This window comes from Lacerta agilis, chromosome 5, assembly GCF_009819535.1.
Source record: "Lacerta agilis isolate rLacAgi1 chromosome 5, rLacAgi1.pri, whole genome shotgun sequence".
NCBI lineage: Eukaryota > Metazoa > Chordata > Lepidosauria > Squamata > Lacertidae > Lacerta > Lacerta agilis.
The window spans coordinates 20,286,016-20,305,258 of NC_046316.1; the positions used below are offsets into that span (position 1 = coordinate 20,286,016).

Sequence of the window (19,243 nt, forward strand, 5' to 3'; positions counted from 1 at the left end):
TGTTTTGAAGGTGGGTCCTACTTTTGGGCATCTGGGTTAGCTATTGTGAGAACAGAATGCTGGACTAGATGGGTCATTCGCCTGATTCAACAGAGCTAGTGAAAATCAAGTTTATGTGCTGTTCTTACTGACAGAGCAAGCTGAGAGCAGTTACTTGGTTATTGCTTGAAATGAAGCACCGGTCAGGTCTTGGGGTCAGTTATGCTGTTATTAGTCTGTAATGCTTTGCATTATGTTAAAACAAGTGCTGTGAAGCCTGAGAAACAATGCATTTCCCTTGTCCTTTTCCTGTGTCTATCTCTTATTATACAGTATATAAAAATATATTTTATGTGATTAAAAACAATTTGAACCATTGTGTTATTCTGGTAACTATTGTCTGCTTCTCATAAGATGCCAGGCTCTGTTTAGTGAGTTGGTGTCAGTTTAGGGCTGCTTCCTGCTGGTTCCTTATCATAGGACTGAGTTTGCCCTTAAACATTGGCCTGTTGCAACACAATTAATTGTGAGACCCACAGCCACCCCTTTGAACATTTTGAAAGCTTCCTATGATGGATAGGAAGAATCTAATCAGAGAAGTTTAAAGGAAAGTCCTTGTATATTCAGGGAAGCCACTCAGATGGCAAAAATTGCACGCCAAGTGGTTAACGGCAGCCAAGTAATTGCTTCTGATTGTGGTGATAAAGCCTCTCAGAATCTCGCTCTGGATTTTTCAAGTTACAACACACACTTAAGGGAGTCATGAGACAGAGCCATTCAGTGTGTGAGAAAAGGTCTCTAGCTTAGCCCATGCTTCTTGTTGCTTCAGTTGTGGGCATTTGTTCTCATGTGACTGAAATGTTGGTGGGCCACTACAAACCATCCAAAGTTCACAACAACTCGAGGTTCAAGGATACACTGAGGAGAGGACATGAAATGATTGTTAAAGCAATTTAAGGCTGTAGTTTAGACATTGATCCCCCTGCCCCACAAAGAACAAGCGTAATAAACAGATCTGCTTTTGTGCTGGTGGCGGCAGCATGTGTTCATTAGATTTCTATTAAATGAAATATAATTTAAATTGTTTTCTTTCTTTTCTGAATGTTACTATAGAAACAAGTGTTTGCTTTGGAACACATCTGCAATTCTGTAGTGACATTTAACTTCAATCCAGGAAATAAGAGATTTCTGGTATGAATGCAGAAGTGTTAGTCAACAGTTTTATTTGATTTGTTAAAAAATAGCTAAAGCCACAATCTGCAAGTCCATGAAAGGCTCTTCAGAGTTTGATCTTTCTTTATTCCTCTGAAGTACTCATCTACTTTCAAAAGTGAATTTTATTATAAATATCACTGTACAATGGTAAAAAAGGTAAAAAAGATTGGGGTTCAAATGGAAGGGTGGAGTAGGGAAAAGTAGTTTCTTAGGTAGGACATTTAAAATGTTGATTGGATGTTTTCAAAATACACCAATAATTAATCCTGCTTCTAGAAGAAAAATAATGGCAAGAGCAATATTAGTCACAAAAGCTAGTTTCATAATAATTACCAGAAGGATCTTGTACAGAAATAATTGCTGCTCATAAATAATACAAAGGGTATCTATAAAAATAGAAAACTTGGGATATTTTATAAATCATTAAAAATAAATATTTCATTTCAATATATATTCAGAGATCAAGATGAAAATCCAGCAAAGTGAAAGTCTTCTCCAAAGGGTAGCTATTTTCATCCAGTACAAAATGGCTCCTGATTTCCAAAATATAGGATGCTTGTGTGTCGGTGAGCAGCGAATGACACAGATCTGCTACTACCATGCCGTATGTGGTCTCTAAAGAAGGCGCTGCAAGAAACAATGAATGGTTCAAACATTATTATCACACGGCACCTTTCCAGTTTACATTCAAGATAAGCTATTCTCCCTGGACAAGCCTCCTCATACAAGAACAGGAAAAATAGGCTCTTAACAGGGCTCCCCCAATAATCTTTTCTTTAGAACAATATGAAGCATTTTGTGGCTTTCAGTAAAGCACGATAATCCATTCACAACTATCTAAAATTTAAAAATATAAGCGTTTAAAAAGAGCGAAGCCTGCCACTGACATTGGATTCTTGTTCAATACGGAGGAAACCCCATGACTGTACAAGGGGGCACAGTGGATGTCTGCAGAATACCCACAGAAGCACCACCCCTCTCTCTTGTGGTTCTCTAAAGTAGAAGGGCTGATACACTGTTCAATGGCATTCAGAAGATGCAAAACTGTAGTTAATTCACCTAGCAAAGTAATCTACAGCCTGGTTAACACCACATCAAATCATTGCTTGGACTATGGTTTGGTGCTTGTGAGTGCTTTACTCCTTCCTCATTTGTGACCACACCTCAAGGCCAAAGCTGGTTTGTGTGCTTTTGTTATAAAAGCAAGCCAAAGTAAAACAAGATAGCAGGGGGGCAAAGGGGCAAAAGGCAAATGTTGTTCTATACCATTTTTTCTCATGCTAAAGCCAGTATCTGCCTACCAAGATATTGTGAAAATATTGGCCTGAGATGGGGATAAGCACAAGATAAGGGCTCTAAGATTGTCAGGCTGCAATATATTTAGAAAAGGGAGTAACATTCCCAATGGCCCAGTTTACCCTCCCAGACCAAATAACCCTCAACTTACCTACCCATGACACCTGTGTTTGCATGTTGCAACAAGCCAGGCTGGGTTTTTTTTCTCCCTACATGGCAGAGCCAGGAGCAGCAAACTATGGTTTAATGGAGCATGCAAACCAGGCCTCTGCCCCCAGGGTAGAAAAAGTTCCCAGAACAGTTGGTATGTCTCTGTTGGAGAAACACCTGAATAAACCTCTCCCAGTTTAAGTTTAATGAGGATTTTTTTTTAAAGGACTGGATTTAGGGAGAACTCCCACTTCACATAAGTAGAAGTTGAATAGCTGCAAACATTTGACCACTAAGTTTTGTCTGCTTTTTTTTATTCAGTTACACAAATAACTCATAGTGTATTACCTATGACCTTGTTCAGCCACTCTGCTGGAATATTGAGGAACATTTTCTCCATTAGTTCTGATGCCACTTGAATGGACACATCACATTTCCCATCCTCTACAGTCATCAGTGCAGGTCTAAAAGAGGAAACAGGAAAAGTGCTATCAATGCTAAGTCAAGTAAAGTCAATGTTTATTACGGCAAACAGCCAGCATGTTAAACCAGATTTTCTGCATAATTCTCTACATAAACAATAAAAAACCAATATGGGGTTTAACAATCAATATACTAATTAAGTGTACTTAAAATACATGTCCTGTCAGTGCTTGTGTTTAATGGCTTAATTTTTCATTAAACTTGAGGATAAGATAATTAAGAGTATTATCACATTCAGTCACATACTGTTATCCATATGACAAGTTCTTTTTTACTGCATTATCTTGATTTAATGACTCAGTAAGATACCTTGATTGAACAAGCAGACAAAATTTGCTTTACACAATATGCTAGTGTATTGTTTCAGTAGCCTTTCCTTGTATTTGAAAGTGGTAATGTATTTACAAGAGACTTCAGAAGCTGAATACTTACAGCCAGAGTGCCTTCAACACTTTATTCGGATATTCCAGACACGAGCAAGAGGGGAAACTATGATTAAGTGAACAATTTCTAATTCCTTCTAGAACTCATGTACTTGAATATCAGGGATTTGGGCATTTTAAATAATAAAATACATATTAAGAAGAACAGTGTTTAATTTCTAAAAAGAAAAGCCTCTGTCCAAAAGGTTGCCAAGAAATTATATGTGCATATTTTCAAGCCCCTGTAATTCCAGATGAACAAGGATCCATAGGCACAAGCTAAACTGCATTGTTGCTTGAGAGAGAGGATCTCTATATTGGAAGAATCTTTGGGGAACTGCAATGAATACCTTTGTTCTTTTGACTCAGCCTCTTGTATAGGGAGGGGAGTACATATATCTGGTTATTCTGAGGTATTATAATAAGTTAACCACAATAAAATACACTTTGGGGAGCTTATCGATTGCAACTCCCTTGCTCTAGAGAATCCCCCAACCACACAGTTGAGCGCTTATTGCGGGCTGCAAGGGGGAGTAGTTATGGTGCAGTTATACTGTTAGTATATTAAGCTGCATTTAAATGAAACAGTTTAACTGTAGTGCAATTAAAATCTTGAAAATATCAAAGGACCGGCATCCGAAACTTGCTATGAATCTTGTTCTCTACCCTATAACTGAAAACTGAAATGATGATCTTGGAGATCATCCAGTGTCAAAGAGGGCTGTGCCTAAAGACAACACCTTATAATTTCCCAAAGAAAATAGTACCACTCATTTATTTTCGTAATAAATGGCATGAGCTCTATACTTAGCAACACCTCCATTTGTTGTTCAAATACACAAAGGCAGAACTGGGGGGGGGGGGTAGAGAAGTAGAGCAATAAGACCAAGCTTTTAAAATAAATAAATAATACATGTTTGCAGCTGACCCGTCAAATAGGTCATGTGATTCAGAATAAATGCCGGGGGGGGGGGGAGTATACTCAAGCATATCTAACTTTTGTCTTCTTGAGTCAAGGACGTTCTCAGCTTTGAAGTTCCAAACACTTGACTAATGGTGGTGCTTAATCAGTTGGCTCTCTGTATGCAAGCAATTAAGGTGAAGCAAATCTGTTGGCAGCTGAGCAGCTATTTCAGTCTCCCACTAATACTTTTAATCAACTACAAATAAATTGCGATTTCAAAGAGAAGCAGGTTGAGATGCTTAATTTCAAAATATACTGAATAATTAACACAGGACACTGGCTTCTAACTATAGCGTTATCAGTTCCTGATAAGGTCACTGGGGAAGATTTCACCAAAAGTAATGCTCTTATAAAGTCAAAACCACCACAGGAAATTAAAGGCTTGTAGATGTAACTATTATTTGGTTTTACTACAACAATCAGATTTTAACTATTATAATATTTTAAATTCCATTTTTGGGAGGAGGGAGGCGGAATTCACATATCCACACCCGAAATAGAAACTTGACATCAATATACATACAGGGAGAGAAAGAGAGATTCAAGGCACACTTTCACATTCTGTACCACCCACCATGCCATTATTTTCAATCCTTGCTGCAGTTTAAAATAAGCTGTAGAAACCCAAGGAGCAATTAAGTGGACCAGGAAAGAGAAATGTCATGTTAATTTAATTGTTGCATGCAGTTCCTTAAACCAGACAGGAATCCATAATCATAAATGCAAATCCGATCCAGTATTTGCCTATCAACAAATCTAATAGGAAAAAGAAATATCGGTAGGTGATAAATTCATTTAAGAAACCCTTTCAAATAGGATTTTCACAATAGGCTTTCTATACTTTTGCAGACAAGTACAAAATTATGTTGTACAAAATTCAGTGTATAAGACTATGGACCAACCTGCCATTTGCCTCTCTCTATTATATACAGTAAATTGTCTCCATGTGAATGCTAACTGCACAGTTGCTACAAAGCCCTTAACATTTCTGAAAGAGACCACCTCAAATATCAGCTATTGCTATATATAATAAAGTCAGATGCATCTGTGGATTTTTGGGTTTTTTCCCCACCTGCATAAACTATCCACTACTGCCACCTAGTGTTTGTTGTCAGGTTTCTCTTCCAACAGTAGTTGCTGAATTATTTCAGCAAGGTAATTGGCATCTTAAAACATGCTGCTGTTTCTAGTTTTCAATGAATTGCTGCTCCAACAGTTTTCCAGGGGTCTCTATGTTACACTGGTACCCATAAACCTTTTGGACTTCAGCCTCAAGCTCTGTCAGCAACTTTTATTACCATGGGAATCACCAAAACAGATAGATAAAATTAGAGAGGGTTCTATCCAATGAAATCATCCTGTTGGCATATCCTGTTTCTACCTGTGCAATGGAACTTCCCCACTCCTCCCCCTGCATGTACACCAAAGCTGTTCTTGGGAGTTCCCTTTGGAAGAGAGGAGTGGAAGGGGAAGTTCTGTTGCACAAGCTAAAGTCCTTGTATGACTGGGATGGACTTTGGCTGATACAACCCAAAGATCACACTTTGTAATGAAGTAATAGTAATTTATACAAATATATGCATTAACACTTAGTTCTGTAACACTGACCAAACACAGTTTCTGTTAGACTGAGGTGTTTTTATCCTGTTGCACCACAACATTGTTTGCTTGGTAAGGCACTACGAGGGCGGAACCCCTTCAACAAAAATATGGAAGGACATGAAAACTAAACTAATACAGTGGTACCCCGCTAGACAAATGCCTCACAAGACGAAAAACTCGCTAGACGAAGGCATTCGTCTAGCGGAAGGCTGCCCCGCAAGACGAAAAAGTCTATGGGGCTGCCTCGCAAGACGAAAAATTTTCGTTTTTTTTTTTTTTTCGTTTTGCGGAGCGCGGCTGTCATTGCCGCTCCGCAAGACGAAAAACCCGCTAGACGAAAATTTTCGCAGAACGAATTATTTTCGTCTAGCGGGGCACCACTGTACTTTAAACGGGAACTTGATGGTCTTTCGGGTTTATACACCATAAACACATTCAATATTTAAATGGTGTAAACAATGCTTATATTAAAAGGTTGCATTTATAACCTGGCCTGCTAATCTCATAATTCCCAGAAAGGGGTTTGAGACACTTTGCTCCTCCACAAGGTGCCAAGGCACACAGCTGTACATTTCCCCTTCCATAGGATTCGTCTTCATCTACCAGAAGAATCCACTTACCCTTCAACCTTCTGTGAAAAACTCACACAAAGTATTATCAGTTTTTCTACTACCCATTCATACCAAAGCAGTAAATGTGGGGTGACAGAAAACCACAAGCCTAGTGAATGTAATTGACTATCTGACCCTGGGAGCATTTCACCAGACTGGATTGATTCCCTTTAAAACAATGTTATGGAGAGAATGTAGAAATATAAATAAAATATATTTCCTTTCACAATAATACACCTGTGGGCCAGATTCATATATTAATATGGCAGCTACCATCAACTGATTCTCATTCACTCATTCATTCATTCTCTCTCTCTCTCTCTCTCTCTCACACACACACACACACACACACACATTCATTCATCACACACACACTTTTTTACCTGTAGAATATCTTCAGTTTATTAGAGGGTAAGCAGCTAACACACTGTTTGTAGATCTTGTTATCATCTATCTGTAGTTCAAGTCCACATTTTGCACAGCCCGCATAGGTGATTTGAGTAACAGAAGCAAATATCTGCTGCAATGAAGTTTTATCATCAAAGAAAAGCTGTCCATGTGGAGAAGAGGCAACAGCAAACTTCAACTCTGAGATGCAGGCTTTCACTTGGATCATTCCTATGGAAACATAAAGAAGTTGTCTAGTCTCTTCTGCGGCAAGGAAACAGCTAACTGAATGATGGTAGCTACTTGCACCATCATGTAAATTAATTTTAATCTTACTCTAATCTTAAAATCTACAGTAAACTCCATTGAGTTCAATGGGATTGTCTTTAAGGTGTGTAAAAGATTGCAGCCTAAACGGCTCTTCTTCACTGAACCAAATTAGAACAATGACATAGGGAGCTCTCTTCTCCTAACCATCTATATGCTTATTGAAAGAGCATTAAACATATTTCCCTTCGGGTTGGCACTCAATCACCAGGATTGCACAGATGTGGGATAACTCTAATAGGATATTTGGCATTGTGTGCTCCTTGTTTTATTTTTAATTGCTGTGATTTGTCCGCCCCCCCCCCAAGCTCTTCAGTACAATTTAATAAAGGAACAGAGAATCTCACCCCCTTAAAAAGAGAGAGGAAAAGAAGAGTGAAAATCTCACCAGAACATTTCTCCTCCAGAAGTGCAGCAAGAGTAGTTATATCCATCAGTGATCTGACATCCTTCTCAAACTTCTCTTTGAACTCAATAGCTCTTCTATCATCATCGAAGAGGCACTCCAAAGATGTCCATGGTGTTGTATGCAATTCGAGTTCACCAGAGATGGGACTGTGTTTTGTAAATAGGTATTTGAATTCCCATATGTGGTCTAAGAAGAAAAGAATAACTCCACTTAGAATTTTAGATTCTAATTCCCTGTTAATATCCACAGAAAACTTTGGATGGAATACTGCACTTTCAGAGATGATGAAAAAGAGGAATACCTTCAATGCTGTGTGCAAAAAATAAATACATAGCATTTTGAGTGTTTACAAACCAGATAAATTTGCCTAGTTTACACAAACATCTTGACATGAGTGGTGGAGGAAGTCACATCCTACTCACCAAATGCATCTGTCCCATGTATGAATGTAAAGCAGGGGGTGGAGAACCTGTGGCCCTCCAGATGCTGCTAGACCCTCATCAGTCCCACCCAGCACAGCCAATGATAGGAATGCTAGGCGCTCTAATCAAGCAACGTCTGGAGGGCCACAGGTTCCTCAGCCAATGAAAGTTTGCACAGGGCCAATGCCTTTAGAATCCAAATCACATACACACACATCATATGGTCAATTACCACACAAGTCACATATTGCATGGTTTGGGCTTGCTCCTGTTGGATGACTATTTCAATACAATCAAGCTGAGAGAAGGCAACTGCTAAAGGTCTCCTAATGTACTCATAGCTGGGAAGGGATTTCAATTTCCTGGCTTACAGATCATGACCAAAACCACCACACAACATCTCTTTACAATCCTTGCAACAAAAGATAGTGGTATTTTAATTTCAATACATATGAACACTTCTTTATATTCAGAATAAATCTTACTGTATCTTCTGTGCTCAAGATTACACTCTCACACAATTAATGTATTTATAATGAAATAATGGCTTGTAAATACTTTGATTTCCAACAGAAATAAGCCCTGTATGCTGATCTATTTTCCTATGCTCAGTAGTACCATGGACGCTCGGGTTGCGAATGTGATCCATGTGGGAGGCATGTTCGCAACCTGCAGCGTTTGCAACCCGCAGTGCCACGTCTGCGCACGCACGGGTTGCGATTTGGCGCTTCAGCGCATGCACAAGTGCCAAACCCTGGAAGTAACCCGTTGCAGTGCTTCCGGGTTCGGCGTGGTGAGTAACCTGAGGTATGAGTGTACTATGAATGGCCACATGCTGCTCCATGGTGAGTCAGTCATAATGCTCAGTTGTCATGACCTACAGCCCTGGTTGGCATGAAGTGAACTCCTGATCCTGGTAGTCTTGATAGGAACATTTAGATTTTTCAACAGAGAGATATTTGGACAGTTAAGAACACAAGTCTTATCTTACCTTCCAGATATAGTCCTTTAATGATTAAACACAAATTGTCTGAAATTTCAAATTACTCACAAAACTAACTGTAGACTAAATTGCAAAGTTGAATGACAAAGAAAGGCGCAATGCTAGATTTCTTTGCCTTATTTTAACAAAGCAGAGCTTGAAATAAATGCTATAAAAAGCAGTCAGCTACCTGCAGTTGTTTAAAGAGCAGAAATCTTAATATTTTTGCACAGGGACACACAGGAGAACACACAAGATGGGCATATATCACATAACGATAGGCAGTTTGCTAGTTCTAACATAAATTGAGACTACCGTGTGAATTTATGTTGCTTAACAAAAAAGCCTTTAACTAGTTAGTAACTGGAAACAAATTGAAACATTTGTGAAAATGATTGCTACTGCTATGTCAGAAGTAAGAAATCAGCCATACATTTGACAGGCATTTGTATTACAGTGGATGCTCGCGTTGCGAATGCGATTCGTGTGGGAGGCGCGTTCACAACCTGCAGTGCCCGTAACCCACAGTGCTGTGCCTGTGCATGCACGGGTTGCAATTTGGCGCTTCTGCGCAAAGTGCGATTTAGCACTTCTGCGCATGCGCAAGCACCGAAACCCGGAAGTAACCAGTTCTGGGTTCAGCGCAGTGTGCAACCCGAAAACGCACAACCTGACGCAGCCGTAACCTGAGGTATGACTGTATACAGCATGAGATAGCCATTTCAAACAAAAAGGAGATGAGGGTCAAATGATAACATACTGTTTGCTCCATTCTGTTGCCTTATGTCAATGGATTACACAGACAAAGAATTCCACAAATATTGCATTAAAACAAGTAGTGACTTTTTACCTCTTTTCCTTTGAAGCTGAGGACTGTGAACTGATAGAGCGCCCCATAACACCAAGACATAATGCTGGTCCTTGATTTGTTCTACTGTTAAAATAATTTTTCTTTTTGTTTCTCCTTTGTAACTGTATGTAGATTCTAAAGATAAAATATAGCAAACGCAAACGTAATTTATACAGAAGTTGAGGGGGGGAGTAGTTGAGGGTGCTGATGTTAAGTAAAGCAGAATTTTGACACCTAAAATTATATGCAAGAGGGGAAAACTAACAATTCAGCTGAACATGCATCAGGTGGAGCCTGGTTAACTACACCATATTAAACAATCATATTTTAAGAAACTATTATGAACCACAATTAGGAAATGGTACAAGTTAATGGTTGATCAACATTTCCTGAAAATCTTTTCCAAAACATTGAGTGACCTAGCCCCATCAAATATATTGTATTTATATGTTGTTTTAGACTACAACACAATGAACTACTTTTGGTTTTTGCATACCCAGTGGTATTTTTGACCTTCCCACTTTGAACTGCAGATATCCATGCCAGATCACAAACTACTTTGAAAGTCCCCTTGGTTTTGAAAAGGGGTTACTATGTGGAACATGAAGGGATGCTTTTAAAAAAACAAGTCTCTGGGCATATGGAATAAGCCATATACCGGTAGTACTCTGCATCCTGGACATAAAATCTTACTTTTAAAGAGGATGAATATTCATTAACAAGCAGCAACTCTTTTATGTGTGATGCTACATAAATAAATGCAATCCATCCATCCATCCATCCATAACCTGTTTCCAAAATGAACAAAAATGAAAACAGGTATTACAGTGAATACTTTGAGTTAACCCTTAATCAGTTTCAAAAGGCATTTCTTTCAGAATGTCAGAAATATTTGTGCATTCTGAGGATCTCACTTTTGGAACAAGGAAGGTGCTACATAGATTAAAAAGATGAACTGGTGAATTATTTTGCTCTCTGAGAATGCCAGGGAATAGCTCTCCAATCATATGCTTATTTTAGGAAATCTAGACCTATCGTCCATTCTTATCTATGATATTAATCATTAATACTGAATAATCTGGGACAGAGCACATGGCTCTGTCATTAGCCATGTGAGCCACCTCACCGAAATCACCGGCCTAGCTTTACTAGTAAGGTATGTTGTTAAATCAGATGAGCTCTCAATACCTAGGAAATGGAAACTTTGTAAGCAGGGAAACTTCAGGTAGTCTCATAAATCAAACAATGACCATTTTCTTATCTATATTATTTCAGGTACCATGCTCCACCCTTCTCCTTGAGAGAAATCTGGAAAGTCTGTTTAAGTATTTAGTGAGAGGACAGAAAGATGTCACAGAAGAAATAGTTGTATTAACATGCTTAGTGGCTGTTTTCTCTCAGACAGGTAAGTCAGAGGGAGGTATCTTTTCAAGGTCTACTCTTAGGTTTTTAAAATCTGTAGCCAGGGAACTATCATGTCCACCTTATTATTTTCAATCTCAAGATACAGCCCCAGTGAAATATAGGATTAGAAAGTCAACTAACCTGATAGCACAGTGATGTTGATAATTTTCACTATTGCATGCACCAATCTATCTGGTTTGAGCTGATCTAGTTGAATATGTTGTATATTGTTCAAAGTCTGGGTCTGCCTTTGGGGGAGAGCTTGAAGATAGGCCTGCTTGGAAGACACATATGCCAGCAAATCCTGGAGAATATTAACATCCACTATATGCGAGACTAGAAAAGAACATATATAAAATTAAAAAGTATCTCTAATTTTTGGGCAGGGGGGGCTGTATGTTTCACCTATGGTAATCCCAGACCAAAATATCACTTGCAAAAATAACTAGCAATGTTCTTAACTTAATTCAGAAATAGTACAGTCATACTTCAGGTTACGTCTGCTTCGGGTTACGTTTTTTCAGGTTACGTACTCCCGTAACCCGCAAGCGTTTTTGCCACATGTGCGATATCGCCATTCGGATTACGTACTTTTCGGGCTACGAACGGCACCCCGGAACCAATTAAGTACATAACCCGAGGTACCATTGTAATTTAAAAATTATGTACTACTTAATGCCAAAATAGGCTTCTAAGCAGTTAGAAATAAATTTTAAAGATTCATTAACACAAATACAATTTCAGAAGTGATAGTTAACTAAGTTTTACTCAGGGTAAGCCCATTGAAATTAATGGACCTTAGTCATGTTCGTTAATTTCAGCGGCTCTACTGAGTAAAACTTACAAGCTTAATACCACTCAGAAGGCACTCATAAAGGAACAATTTGTACATCAGGGTAAAACATAGTTTTGCTCCTCTCCACTAACCAGTGGGAGCAACAATCCATGTTGTTGTATCCAAGCTTATACCATAGCTTGTTTCATCCAAACAAACCTTGATTAGTAAACCAAAAACAAACCTTGATAACACCATGGTTTGTTTGCTGTGGAACAAATAATGATTCTCCAGGGATCATGGTTTACTGCTACTGCTGGCTAGAGGGAAGGAATGAAAAAGCCTTCTGCACATCTGCCATGTGGTTTACACCATGATGTGTGAATGCTGCCACTGTGATTCATGTGTTTAAAAAAGGCATCATTTATCTGATGAGTAAAGGTAAAGGGATCCCTGACCGTTAAGTTCAGTTGTGGACGACTCTGGGGTTGTGGCGTTCATCTTGCTTTACTGGCCAAGGGAGCCGGCGTTTGTCTGCAGACAGCTTCCGGGTCATGTGGCCAGCATGACTAAGCCGCTTCTGGAGAACCAGAGCAGCACACGCAAACGCCATTTACCTTCCCGCCGGAGCGGTACCTATTTATCTACTTGCACTTGACGTGCTTTCGAACTGCTAGGTTGGAAGGAGCAGGGACCGAGCAACAGGGGCTCACCCCATCGCTGGGATTCGAACCGCCGACCTTCTGATCGGCAAGCCCTAGGCTCTGTGGTTTGGGAAAAACTAGATTAAATTTATTAAGGAAATCATGAATTGGGAGAAGAGTTCACTGTATTCAAAGTATTAAAGCTCACATTTGTTCCGATTAATAGTCGAGCAGCTTCCAAGATTCAATAACTGACTAGTGAACGTTGACTGCAGCAATATTTCCCCATTCCAGCGATTCTCATTTATAATCACATCTGCAATGAAGAGAAGAAACCTCAGTCCAGGTCATGGGGGGGGACACACACATCCCACTTCAAATCTACAAACTGGACTAGCCCCTGTTCAAAAACTGAAAGCCACCACCAAGTTGTTCAAGCTCTGCATGACATTTTAGATAATTAGTCTGTCTGAATTGGGCAAAGATATGGTAATATTAAAAGTCCAGCTTTGAATCCAAATTTTGGCTTCAAAACACATTGTAAAGAACCCTTCACAACTGCCTGTTTCTGCTAGGGCGACAGTAAATACAGTTCTGATGGGGGAAAAGAATAATTTTTCAAAGTTGAGTCTTTGGACATAGCGTAAGAGTTTTGCCAAGCCTCCAATCCATGTTTTTATTAATTGAGCCACCAACTGTTTTCTTTCTCCTCCACCATTGTGGCAAACACTGATCAGCACTTGACAAAAATCAGAAACTCACTTCAAACCCTGACTTTGGAAGGCAAATACTTAATGCTTTTCAATTCCAGTGCAACAGCAAATCATGCTTATGGTTAAGCTGCAAACTGACAGTGATGCCACATGCAAGGGAAGAAGTGAGTGCAAATGTTGTTTCTGATCATGCAAATTGAGTATATGCATGCTGAGAAAAGAAAAATCCCTTATTTAATTGTGCTCCAATTCAGTTGCTGCCTTGAATCAAGGCAGTATTAAAAACAAATGCAGGGAGCGGAGAGAAACAGATTATGCATTGTCATGATATTGTTCGATAGAGGTTTCTTGGATGTTCCAAATAGCTAGGAAATGGGAGTTCTTGGTGATACCAATCAGAGAATTGGTACACCTTGACCATGAAAATCTACCTGAGGAAGAATTAGCGAAACAGGGCCTTGTCCTGGAATTTATTTCGACTGGAATTTGCTTCTATATTAATAAAACTGTTTGAAGACTTTAAAATTGATCTCCCGCCTGGCCAGAGTTCTTGGATTCTTTAATTTTTGACTTCCAAATAGCTAGGAAGCATTAATTGTAGGGTGGGGCTGGAGAGCGACTCCTCTACCACATTTCTATAGTTGTAGTGCAATTTTTATAAATGTGCTTACAATAGGGAATGTGTTTCAGGAGACACTTAACATTGTACCTGAGACTCAGCAGAAAGGTATATACCATCAACCAGTTCACTGTCTAAAATACTCCCTATGGAAAATGTCATAAATGAACTGATAAGCACCATTTTACCCCTCACCTGTGAATAGTACGATATCACCAGGAAACATTGTAAGTGACCAAAATGCTGCTGCTCTCCACAACGCAATCTTTCGTTGTACTTCAGACTGATCAAAAACTACGACTGTGGCTAGGGGGACTCTTGAGGATAATTTAGATCCTGGCTTTGTTTGTATTTCTTTAATATGGCAAGGATGTAGAACTGTGACTAAGACGGTGTACTTCTGACCTTTGCATAAACAGTCTTTAAGCAGAGATGGGCGTTTTAAAACTTTCTTAAACCCTGAAATTCTCAGTTGCTCTATTTGTGGAACTGCACAAACTGGAGAACAAATCAATTTGGCTTTCTTTGATTGCTGTTGGTCTCCAAGTGTAATGTAAGTTGCCGGTGAAATATCTTCAGATGTTTGAGATCTTTTAGCCGAGTGGCTGACTTGAGAACACAATATTCCTTTCTTCCATGGTTCAATATAATGTATCTCTTTCTTAGGTTTATCATCAGATGAACACAAATGGTCAGCATTTTCTTGAAAGGCATTTTCTCTCAAATATGAGTTGCTTTTCACGGTACTATCAAAGTCAAACAGTTCAAGAGAGCTATCTGTATCACTATTTGCACATAAACCACCATTTTCATTTAACTGAATATGCAGTTCTGTGGATGCTTCATCTTCCCTACAAAGTCCATCCAATTCTGTTCCACTTGCCTTTGTAGATTTGCTTTGTGTTTCATTTTGTCCTACAGCATGCCCTCCTGAAAGCAGAGCAACTTGGCTTGAAGTCAGAATACTAAGGAATTCAGTGTCTGTTGAAACTGGAAGATCTGAATACACATTTAGTGGTTTTCCAGTCTTTGATTCTTTCATTACTTGTGGGGAACATCCCTCCAAGTATTGATTCAAGAGCTGGTAATGAGCACACTGAACATCTGATGGTTTATCATCCTGTCCTATAGACTCCAGACCTCTGCTAAACTTTTCAGTACTAGAAGCCAAGGGAGGAATAGTAAGGTGATTGTGCATCTTACTGGTACTTCCTTCAGCATCTTCAGATTGCTTGCTTGGTTCACCTGTTTTTATATCAGTGAGAAGCTGCTGATATGGAAGATGCTTAGCTTCATTGCTGAGTAATTTTATTCTTCCAGCACCAGCTCTACAGTCTGTCAAAAAAACATCAGTCAACCCATATTCTTTTGCACCATCTGGTGGGAAGTGATCTTTCGACTGAGCAGTCAATTCTGTATCATTCGGTGTCCGATGATCTACACGTTCAAGACATATACATTTTCTAGTACAAAGTTTAAAAGTGTCCTTAGGAAATGAAAAGTAGAGTTTCTGCCATTTTTCAGCAGTAGATGCTGAAAACCTCTCTTCTTTAGAAGTCTTTAATGAAGCTTGGAGGCTAGGTGCACCAAAGAAAATATGAATTTGAGGTGCTGCGGACATGCTGTTCTTTCAGTTTTTTGATTATGAAGAAATTTTTTAATAAATATAATAGTTCATTTAACACAGTGCTTAAAATGTGACTTATAATCACTTCATTTTTCAAATAATTCATTAAAGGGTAGCAATATTAATATTTCATACAAATTACCCCAATAAAAATTCCATCCGATTTGGGAAGGCAGTTAAGTATCCCTAATAAAACATTACAAACTGAGATGTATCATACAACTGAAAGACTTAATAATGGTACAGTTTGTGTTTTAAAGAGCCCAGAACACTATGGTGTTCAACAGCCATTTCTACCCATGCGAATTTTATGGGACATTCCTTATTACTTTTTGGTTCCTAGCGAAGAGTCTCAGTGAACCTGGGAAACATGCTTCAACAGCATCAGACTTCTTAAGGGATACGGTACTATTGTCTCTAAAACTTAGCTGTGTTTGTTAACTTTTAGTTAAATATCCAGGTTTATTAAAATGCATGAAGACAAGGAGATGACAACATCACTAATGAAATTTTTCAGTCATGTTTCTGTGCTGAAATATTAAGATTTTCATATTATTCAAATCTGGATGTTCACTGCTACTTGGCACTTTGGACATCAGCTTCTGCTCACATCTGGCATTTTTTGTTGTTGTTGAAGTGATGGCGAAACACGCACAACCATGAATGCTTCCACTTGAAATCAGGAGCCCAAGATCTCTGATACGTATTCCAGATTTTTGATCTTCTGTAAAATATTTTTAAAAAACAAGCACAACGCTCAATAAAATTCTTAAGCATTTATTACTTAACACATAAAACATTTATTTATATTCTATTTTCCTTCTTAAAGAGGAACACAGAGCAGGTTACAATAAGAAACACGTCCCTCTCATTTTATCAGAAAATCTTTAATGCATATTCTTAGTTGCCCATCAGAGGTCACCAAATCCTTAGAAAACTATGAGTAGATCTACATTGTAGCATGACTGTATGAGGCATAGATATACACACATTTTATAATCAATCAAGTTCTGGAGCAATATTAAACATACCCTAACATTTATTTACTCTCTGCCCTAGTATGGACAAGTGTTTTATTTCAAGTGGAATCTAAAATTGAGATTCCCTTTTTTATGATTTTTTTTATTAGATTTCAATTACAGTCCAATAATAGCCTCATTATAACAATACCAATTTATAACCCAGCATCAAAGCCAAAAATCAGGAGCTCACTCTCATTACCAAAGCAGTTCAGTTTAGGAAGAATCAGAACAAAGGGACCCACCAAAAGTGTGAGGACTGTGAGATATAGTGGGCAGGATCAAATGGGTATGTGTGCTTTAGCCACACATTATTTATTGTGGCTTCATAGATCTTGTGGATGAGCAACTGTCCACATTATATTTTAAAACAGTTCCAAGTTCAACAGCACAATGAAGAACATGGGTTGATCACATCCAGCTGAAACAAAAATAACCCAGTATTTATAGGTAATTTATAAAAGAGAAAATAACGGCAGGGATGAAGTAGACAGACGGTAAATAAAGAGAAATTGAGAACACTGTTCAGTGTTTGCCTAATCCAAGGCTAAGGTTTTCAAATAACATCTGTAGGATTTAAATGGGTCTAGTAAAAGAGAAAGATCAGCCAAGGTCATCATGAACCACAAACTCTGTCTGAGCAAGATGCAATACTGCTGGAAACAGCAGTGCCAAAGCAGAGATTAAAGGTTATGCAGTGTTTGACAAAAGGCATGATGAAACTTGCCTACTATCAACAGGATGGAGTTTGCTACCTCTGAGTTGTAGAGTTCAAAAGTGACAGAGGAATGACAAGAGTAAGTAAGTTGATTAGGTAAACCCCACAGAGCATAGGTTTGAGACCACTTGCCCCATTTGTTCATTAGTATATTACAATTAACTTACTTCTGTTATAATTTTATCCAGCCGTTCTCCCATAGGGCAGTGTACACATAGTAAAAAAAAATTAAAAAAAATCCATTTAAACATTTAAAACCAATAGCCATATAGAAGTACTATCAGTACAAGAGTTTAAATATACAATGAATTATAGTTGGAAGGGATCCCAAGGGTCATCTATCCAAACGCCTGCAATGCAGGAATTGCAACTACACCATAAATGACAGATAGCAATGCAACCTCTGCTTTGTCTTACCAACAAAGAGAAACTAAAATATACAAGTGGGAACTGCAACAAAATGTTGCAGTGTGTAGTACTACTATTCAGGGTTCTAGTCATCCATCCAACAATGTCTCCTTTTGGGATTCTCCATTCAATTCCTCATCCAAATTTACAATTCTATGATCTCCTCTTGCTTTTGGCCTCCCACACAACATACATGTAACCTCCTATGGCTGCTGGGCGGCGGAAGGGGGCGTATTCCCTGTAACTTTTACAAACCTAGGGGTCCCTCTAAACATGCTGATACCTTCTTCTTTCTCAGTGGCACTATGTAGATAACACAGCCATTATAACTAAGCAACTGAGAATACTATTAGTATATATAGCACTTCAATTCTTTGCTCATTCCTCCTAACTTAAAGAACTTCCTGAAAGTAGGAAACAAAATACTACAAACAAGTTGAGATAGAGCTCTAGAGCAGTAACAACTCTGGAGAAGCTGTATTGTGCTTGATTCTGGGAGAAATGCATTTTCCCCAAATAGTAGGGTTATCATTATATTGAGGCACTACTTAAAGCATACTAACAAAAACAGGAGCTGTACTACACACAGAGAGATATACTAAGCTACTTTCTGTAAACAGCAGGGAATGTTTCCCACTAAATTAGGTTCCTGCAAAGGTCAATTCAGAAATAGAAGATCACCCAAGTAAAGAAAGCACTCCATGCTTGACCTGACAAAATCATTATAATCTCATGATTTCATTAAAATACACTGGTTTAATTTAATCTCTGATTTAATTTTAAAAAACAAACCCTTATGGTTTCAGTGGAGGAACAGGAAAGGGGGAGAAAGAAGAACGCTGGTTTCACTCAGCATTCCTAGAGGTTGATACCACAGATGGGAACAACCTTCTTCAATAGCAGCACTCCAAATCACTGCTGACAGATGTTCATTCAGACTGCAATTTCTGAATATCAATGCCAAGATTGTGGGGCCCTCTCTCACATTAGCTAGCTGGGCTGAGGTTCATGCAATTCTTTTTTTTTTTAAGTATAATCTTTATTGGTTTTTACATTTGTACTTCATATACAAACTATATGACATATACATACTATATAACATATTTCATATCTCCATTCAACTCTGACTTCCCTTCTTCTGTCTTCTTTATATCCATTCTTAATTTTTTACATGGTCTTTTTCCAATTCTGTATATTTTAATTCAATTCATATACAT

At 38.5% G+C, this 19,243-nt stretch overlaps 2 protein-coding genes across 2 annotated transcripts in view; one reads left to right on the forward strand and one right to left on the reverse strand.

Moving 5' to 3' along the window:
- LOC117046653 (synaptotagmin-15-like) overlaps window positions 1-1,739 on the forward strand; it is a 17,200-nt gene extending 15,461 nt beyond the window's left edge. The window contains exon 9 of the mRNA XM_033148793.1: window positions 1,653-1,739. The gene's annotated coding sequence lies outside the window, so the exon portion shown is untranslated. The remainder of the gene's footprint in view (window positions 1-1,652) is intronic.
- Window positions 1,299-16,605, reverse strand: SHLD2 (shieldin complex subunit 2). The gene is made up of 8 exons (XM_033148798.1): window positions 14,450-16,605; window positions 13,131-13,238; window positions 11,645-11,839; window positions 10,100-10,234; window positions 7,825-8,031; window positions 7,106-7,340; window positions 2,989-3,104; window positions 1,299-1,821 (listed from the first exon to the last, which is right to left on the reverse strand). The coding sequence occupies exons 1-8, from the start codon at window positions 15,873-15,875 to the stop codon at window positions 1,649-1,651; spliced, it is 2,595 nt and encodes an 864-aa protein (XP_033004689.1). The 5' UTR covers window positions 15,876-16,605; the 3' UTR covers window positions 1,299-1,648.
- Between the last annotated feature and the right edge of the window lie 2,638 nt (window positions 16,606-19,243).

What these genes read in the sequence shown, in the direction of transcription:
- SHLD2 (XM_033148798.1), bottom strand. Translation starts at nt 15,875, where the DNA reads ATGTCCGCAGCACCTCAAATTCATATTTTCTTTGGTGCACCTAGCCTC. An exon ending in GACTATTAATCGGAACAAAT is followed by an intron (nt 11,840 to 13,130) that starts GTGAGCTTTAAT and finishes GTTCTTTTCTAG; the next exon opens with TCTCGCATATAGTGGATGTT. An exon ending in AAACTGAAGATATTCTACAG is followed by an intron (nt 3,105 to 7,105) that starts GTAAAAAAGTGT and finishes TTCCTCTTTTAG; the next exon opens with ACCTGCACTGATGACTGTAG.